General features: G+C 32.6%; 1 protein-coding gene across 1 annotated transcript; it reads right to left on the bottom strand.

The window, feature by feature from the left end:
- Positions 1 to 927: 927 nt before the first annotated feature.
- On the bottom strand, positions 928 to 7,593 carry LOC132636568 (cytochrome P450 CYP72A219-like). Its single transcript, XM_060353493.1, has 5 exons — positions 7,264 to 7,593; positions 6,338 to 6,558; positions 4,384 to 4,628; positions 3,422 to 3,806; positions 928 to 1,580 (listed from the first exon to the last, which is right to left on the bottom strand). Exons 1-5 carry the CDS (start codon positions 7,553 to 7,555, stop codon positions 1,143 to 1,145), a joined length of 1,581 nt encoding a protein of 526 aa, XP_060209476.1. The 5' UTR covers positions 7,556 to 7,593; the 3' UTR covers positions 928 to 1,142.
- Between the last annotated feature and the right edge of the window lie 457 nt (positions 7,594 to 8,050).

The raw sequence follows: 8,050 nt of genomic DNA, 5'->3' as shown, positions 1-8,050 counted from the left end.
GGAGGGGCTCGGAGGTGATTCGACACCACTGAAACTCATTTTGCAATTGAAGACTTTCTGGTCAATGTCTTGTTTTTCTTAAAGGTGGTCGAATTTGGGTTTTGATTACCCTGGTAGTTCTGTCTCGTCATTTGCGACATGTAGGAACTGGTCTTGTCAAATTCCGACTTGTATTGTAGCACGTTTGAGGATGAACGTCTTTCTAAGTGGTGGATAATGCGATGACCGATCGATTTTAGTTTCAGAAGCCCGAATCATGTTTTGAAACTGTTGGTAGCTCGAAATAGCTATATTTGAGACTTGTCAAAATTTGATTAGATTCCGAGGTGGTTATATTTTTACATCTCCAATGTAGACCATTTCTTTGTCATTCTATTTTTCAGATTACCATATCACACTTGGGAGTCGTTTGGACATGATTTGAAACCATGAGATGTAATCATGTTTGAACATGCAATTTAGATTTATTAAGTTGTATTTTTTTTATAGACATAAAAACCCCACAAGTTGTGAAAACTATAAAAACTAACCCAATTCTTAGACAATCTTACCAAATGAGCAAGTCATAGTTCATAACAAAATTAATACGGTACTAAAAGGCCTTTCTAAAAAAATACAACATCAATTGATCAAACTTTAGTTCAATAAAAAAAAAAAACATGAATAGTAATGTAGTTAATGAGGTTGGTAAATGGTTGTTGGGAGTAATTGTTAAAAATATCTACCAACTTATGGGTCTTTCTTTATAAAATATAAACTTATGGGTTAAGTTTTACATTTGAATTTTTTGAAATCTCAAATCATTCTTTTTTGGATGATTTGAGATTTTATCTCATGAGATGAAATCGCATGTCCAAACCCTGATTTCATCTCATGACTTGAAATTATGACATGAAATCGCATATCCAAACGCCTACTTGATATGAATGGTATAAAATCCGACTAGGATTTAAATTAAACAGTTAAAAACGATGACAAGAGAAGCCCTATAGGAAAGATACAAGGTTTATTCATGACGAAAAAAAAGCCATTCAATTATAGACAGCAATGCTCTTAGATAGCATATTATTCTCACAGGAGTCACCAAAACTACAGGGCCTCAGCTCATTTTGACCCATTCAAGTTCAGTCCAACCCGTCCATTTAACACTCCTGGTACAACCTATACAATTTCAGGGGAGCACCATACTTTGGCTTTAAAGTTATCATAGAGTATGGAGCATGTGTATAAGATGGAGATAACTCAAAATAGAAGCGTTGTAGAACCATAGCTATTGCCATTTTTGCTTCCAAAATCGCGAAATTTTGTCCGATGCATATTCGGGGTCCGGCACCAAATGGAAAATATGTCATTTGGCCCTTCGTTGCTTTCAACACCCCTTCACTAAATCTCTCTGGATTGAACTCCTTTGCGTCTTCGCCCCAAATTTCCTTGTCGTGATGCAATAAGATTGTCGGTATAAAGAGCAATGCTCCCTTGGGTAAGTCAAGTTCTCCTAATTTTGTTTCTTCATTTGTCCTTCGAGTACGAGTTGATATGGGTGGATATAGTCTTAATGACTCGTACAAAATCATCGTCACCTGAGAAGAATATATTGCAGAATATTGTGATCAGAAGTTAGGAATGGCAAAATTAGTTCATGAAAATATAATTCGTCCAATCTACCCACGTTTGGGTGTGTCAAATGACCAATCTATTTAAGTATGAAACTACCTAAGGGGCTATAGTTTAGAGATTTTTAATGTATTTTCCCTTATAGAATTGATTCAATAAAGCCACTTTTATTTGTTTTATAACAACAAAATCACTCATATTTTAGGGAAAAGGACACAAATGGCCGCTAGGCCATAAATAATCTCATGCGCTGACTCATCTATTCCCAAATTCAAAAATTAGCCCATAAACTATTTCCATGTGGTAGCCAAATCTGTAGCAAGCCTTTTGAAGTCGCCACAAAAGATTAAAAAAAAGTCGCCACTAAAGGCTGGGTGGCCCAACAGCCCCATCGCTTTTTTTTTTTTTTAAAGTCAGACTTTTTGTGACGACTTTTAGGGCTGCTACAGAAAAATCAGGCTTTTTAGTGGCAATTTAAAAAGTCGCCACTAAAGGTTAAATATCCCAAAACATGTATAATATGTGTATATTTGATAAGAAATATCCCAAAAAACTCTGAGGCGATTTTTGTATATAATATGTATCGTTTGTGTATAAAAATATGTATCAGTACCTATCTATAATGTATAGAAACGGTATAAAATATGAATCACTAAGGTATGTATCATTTTTGTATATAATATGTATCATTTGTGTATATAATGTGTATTATAGAATAGAAAATTGTATCATTTTTTGTATATAATAAGTATCATTTTTGTATAGAAAGTGTATATAATTCCAGCATGTGTATATAAACTATATTAGTCATGTATAGAAAGTGCATCATACGTATAAAAAATGTATCATACAAACTGTATCATTGTGGTATATAATATGTATCACTATTGTATATGTTAAAAATAAATATCATATAATTATTGTATAATATGTGTATAATAAATGCATAATTAACGTATAATTTATGTATAATAAATGTAAGATTAATTCTAGCATATGTATATAAAATGTATAATTCTTGTATATAAAGTGTATATATAATTCCAACATATGTATATATGCTGTAGCAGTCCTTTAGTGGCGACTTAGTCGCCACAAAAAGTCTTTTTTTTTAAGCGTCTGGGCTGTTGGGCCGGTCAGCCTTGACATTATTTTGGGCCGAACAGACACCTAGTGAATTAAGCCCAAACAGTGATTAAATGTGGAATTAGTTTTGCTGAGTGAACACACAGTGTCCTTTTCCCCATATTTTATTCATTAGCCCACAAAATAACTCCTGCATGAAAAACATTAGTTATATACTCCGTCTGAAGCTAATAGATTTTGCGAATGTAGGCATAAGGTACATACTAGTTTAAACATAAAAATGTACCACTAGTTTTTAGTATTGCCATTTTCAATTTATCTTACTAACAACTGAAATGGTCTTGTGTTCGTGGAAGGGTAGCTAAAATAATGCATCTAAACAATTAAAACATTCTGGTATAACTTTGTCATTTACATTTTCTTGGTCTTTAGCACTAGTTAACTTTAAATATCGTAACATGGTTAAGACCATAAATTCTAAAGGTAGTTTTTGGTATATGCCAAATAACTTTCAATCTTTCTTTCTTAAATTTCTTCTCCGATCAAATAGCGTGATATAAATTGAACCAAAGTACAAACTATTTAATAAGAAGGAAGGTAACTTGCAAAGGTACTTTTAGTACGTGTGAACGTCTATCTTTCCCTCTTAAACTTTGTTTCTAGTTAAACACGTATCATATAAAATGAAACAGACGGTGTAACAAGCAGGAAGGTAACTTACAATTTTCAGGCGATATAATTCATCAAAAGTTGGTTTATTTTTTCCAAATGCTTGAAAAACTTCCTCCCTAGCACGTTCTTGCCACTCTGGATTTCTCCCTAACAAAATCATTGTCCACACAAGCAACACTGCTGTGGTCTCTTGACCAGCAAAATAGAATAATTTGCACTCTTCAATTACTTCAGGAATACTCATTCCAAATTTTTTGTTACCACGTTCTTCAACTTCTTTAGAATTTGACTCCAATAATGTACCCAATAGGTCATCATTGAGGGACTTTCCAGCTTCTTTTGCTTTTAGTCTATTGTCAATTAGTCGTGTAATTGTTTCTCGAACTTCCTTTTCACATTCTTTCATTCTTTTATTCATTTTAGTTGGCAAATATCTGCAAATTAAAGGAAAAGTTAGTGAAAAAGGTAATCATTGGAGTACTTTGGCTTAGAAAAATAGATGATTCAGAGTGATTCTAAGTAGCCTATATAGTTACAGGAGACGGCTGTGACAAACATTTTAGATGTTAAGATATAATCAAGAAAAATGTAATCATCGGAGACATAAGTATACTGATAAAATGTAATCATGACCGTTAATCATTATCGAAAAGAACTTTCACTGTTCGGCCCAGGAAAAGGATCCGGGCACAACATGAGAATGTGTATGGAGAAATAAGTATACTAATAAAAGTGTTTTCTTAAACAGTTTCAGCAGTTGGATTATGGTTATACATACTCAAGGGTGAAGCTAAGGGGGCACAAGAGGTTTTATCCGAACTCATTCATAGAAAAATTACACTATCTATCAGGTTAAAATTACTTTTTATGTATAGATATAATATACATTAAATCCTATTAGCTTCTTCGTATGTATATTTATTATAGTTTAAGTCCCTCGGTGAGAATCCTGACTCTGTCAGTGATCACAAAATTCAATAGTGACAACAGCAAACTTAAACTTAAATTTACCTGGATCCCGGGAAATAAACTGAATTGAAGAAATTCATCACATACTCAGCTTGTTCTTCTTGAAGTTCAAATATTCTTCTTCCTTCTTCGTAGCTACTACCAAAGGCAGTGCGAGAAATCACATCACTAGTCATTCTTTGAATATGAGGCCAAACATCCAATTCATTTGATCCTTTTACTGGGATAATCTCCTCCCATTTGTTTAGCATTTCACTACAGCTCAAGTAAAAAGCTGGCAGCATATGCTATGGAAAAAAAGAGAAATTAGTATACTTCAAATTAATAATAACAATTATTCAATGATTATAAATTTTATTAACTAGTATTTCAAAATAATTTCCTTTACAATTTATTAATTACTCCCTCTGTCCCAAAAAGATTATACTCATTTTCTTTTTAGTCTGTCCCAAAAAGATTGTCCCCTTTCTATATTTAGAAACAATTTAACTTTATGAGATGATTTAAAGTCACACAAATATCTAAGATTTGTTTTGGATCACACATTTCAAAAGTCTTCATTTATTTCTTAAACTTTGTACCAAGTCAAAAGAGGATAATCTTTTTGGGACGGAGGGAGTACTTATTAATTATTTAGGGGAAAAGGGACAAATATACCCCTGAACTTTGCGAAAATGTCTAGATATGCCCTCCGTTTAAAGTTTGGCTCATATACGCCCCTGCCGTCCAACTTTTACCACATATATACCCTTGTGGCTGTTATTATGCTTCCAGTTATTTTGCTTCAATGAACTGGGACCGTAACTCGACTGGAAATACCTTGAGTTTAACCGGAGAAGAAAATGGATGACTTTTTTTTATTAATTTTGATGGTGTCAATGGAGGTTTCAGGTCGTGATGGAGAATAGGCCGTCAATGGTGGCTGTTTATGGCTGAAACTTGCTGGCCGGTGATGTGTTGAAGGGGCGGAGAAACAGTGGTTCACCCGGCGATGTCGGGTTATTTGTGGATGGGGTATTGGAAGAAGGAGCGGGAGGGGGTGTTTATATCATAAATGGGAGGGGTTTAAAATTTTAAATGCCATGTGGAAAATAAAATGCCAATGTGGCAATTTCAGAAAATCCAGCAATGCAACTAACAGCCACAAGGGTATATATGTGCTAAAAGTTGGACGGCAGGGGCATATATGAGCCAAACTTTAAACAGAGGGTATATCTAGACATTTTCACAAAGTTCAGGGGTATATTTGACCTTTTTCCCATTATTTAGTTAAACCTTAGCTTTTTATGAGTTGCAACAAGAATTAGATATATGAATTTATATTAATTAACAGAGAGATAAAATGTTTAGAATTAGAAATTCATGCAATATTTGGAGTAGAAAGTTTCTAAGAAAATGGATTGAAAAAATTTATTTATATGCTATAAAAAGATTAATACTTAGGTGTTGTTTGATTACAAGAATAAGGGATAACAGTTATTCCAGTATAAAATGTGGATTATTTTATTTCGCGTCTGGTTGATCTTGTATAAACAATCCCGAGATTACTTATACCACAATGATGCATGGTATTATTTTTATACCACATTCAATATGAGATAATAATAATGACGGGATTACTAATCCCGAGATAAAATAATAAGATGACAAATATGCCCCTCTCTAGAGCTCTTCCCTCGACTTTGTTCAAGATAAAATGATAACATGACAAATATGTCCTTCTCTAAACCTCTTCTTCCCTCAACGTTGTTGAAGAAAGCCAAGGTAAAATTAAAAATAAAATTTAAACCAAGTCTATCTATTGTAAAGACAAACACATGTTTTATACATATTGCACATCATATATTTTATATATGGTCTTATATAAATCAAACATCCTCTAATAAAAATATATTTACATTATTATTAATTTAGTATAACTTGTTTACGAACCAAATGACCCTCATAGAATAAGCAAGGAAAATAAGCTAAAGTGATACAATGCAGGATTTAATACCTTTAACTTCTCCATATGAAAGGCAGGATTTAATATCTTTCTGTGCTTTGTCCATTTTTGCTCCTCAAGGGATACAATGCCTCGAGTCAACAGCCTGGTCAACGGATTTGGGCTATGAGGCTTCTGATAAATATGATTTTTAGAAAATATCTCCTTTATTAATTCTGGTTCTGTTATTAATATTGTCGGATTTGGTCCTTGCCAAAGAAAACATCTTTTACCTGCATAATTCACAATCTTTGAGTCAATTAAAACTTACACCTTGTTCTCGAATGGTTTCAATAAAATGGATTTGTTTCAAACTATTTAAAGTCTTAGAGAAATAATAAAGTTATTTATAAACCTTTTCCAAATATATTCGTACTATTTCAATTTCTGACGTGTTAATAAAGTAAAACTTTGAGGAAAATAAATATTAATTTTGATAAATACTTTTATTTTTAAGGTTACAAAATAGTGATTTCTCTGTCCCATTTTATATGACATTTTTCGCTTTTCGAGAGTCGGTCAAAAAAATATTTGACCGTGATTTATTCGTATGCACTTCACATAGTTTAAATTGTTAATTATTGTGATCTTATAGTACCTTTTAAGTAGTCTCTAAATATGTAAATTATTTTACAAAGAACTTAAAGATTGTATGTTCGAATTCATAATCAAAATAAAGAAGTTTGACTCTCGAAATTCAAACCATGTCACATAAATTGGGACAGTGAGATCAGAGTATCGATTTTACGAGGTATACAAGCACCTTACATAAAAGATAGGTAATCTAAACGGTAAGTAATATATAAAATTCAACTATGTCGTTTGAAAAGTGTGTCGCATAAGTTGAGACAAGTAACTCGGTACTCCATCTCTCTCTATGAACAAAGGTACTCATGAAATTAAGTACTGCAAAAGCAACAATATATCTGGATGCATACCATATTTTTTTATGACTTCAAGATAGTAAGGAATGATTCTTGGGGCTACATCATCTGATAGATTGATGGGCTTGGAATTGGCATCCTTGAGACTTTTAGACACTTCTTTAATGTCTCCATAAAATATCCTGTAAGAATTTCCCTTGAGGCCTTGTTTTCTGAGGCACTTCTCCAGTTTCTTTGGGCTAATCCATATCCACTTCAATACTTTCCATGCTTTATATACCAAGATGATGACAAAAAGTGCTGCAATTATGCTTTGAGCAGTTCCCATTGCAGTAGAAATATTCATCGTTTTCTTAACTACTCCTAAATGTCTAATAGATTTATAATATAACAAAAAAAAAAAAAAAAAAAGATGTAGCCGTCTTGATGGACTGACGTCCAGAATTGAGCAGAATAAAATATGGGACAATGTGACTTTTCTTATATTTTATTTTTGTCCTTTGTATAGATTCTTAAATGGTACTGATGTAATCTCTTACGCACATTTCATGTACAATCATGTGGTGTGAGAAATATTTTAAGGCTTACATTTGTTAAATATATGTTCCGTCCGGTTTTATGCGATGATGCTTAACCGGATATAAAGTTTAATAATAATAATTAAAAAAAAAAACTTTTCTCATATCTCAAAATATTGGTCGAACTTGTGATAGATTTTAAATACAAAATTGTTGTAAAATATATATGAATGTCCATATAGCCTAGGTTTTTCACATGTCCTAAATAAGAATAGGTACATGTACATTTGGTGGCAAGGTACATGTACATTTGGTGGCATGTA

The sequence above is a fragment of the Lycium barbarum genome, chromosome 4 (assembly GCF_019175385.1).
Source record: "Lycium barbarum isolate Lr01 chromosome 4, ASM1917538v2, whole genome shotgun sequence".
NCBI classification, from domain to species: domain Eukaryota; kingdom Viridiplantae; phylum Streptophyta; class Magnoliopsida; order Solanales; family Solanaceae; genus Lycium; species Lycium barbarum.
Note: the sequence above shows the minus strand (reverse complement) of the source record. Positions and strands in the feature narration are given on the sequence as shown.

Excerpts from the sequence above, each read along its gene's own strand:
- LOC132636568 (XM_060353493.1), bottom strand. The coding sequence starts at position 7,555 with ATGAATATTTCTACTGCAATGGGAACTGCTCAAAGCATAATTGCAGCA. Across the intron at positions 4,629-6,337 it reads TTCATATGGAGAAGTTAAAG|CATATGCTGCCAGCTTTTTA; the intron begins GTATTAAATCCT and ends TTTTTTCCATAG. Across the intron at positions 1,581-3,421 it reads AATTATATCGCCTGAAAATT|GTGACGATGATTTTGTACGA; the intron begins GTAAGTTACCTT and ends TATTCTTCTCAG.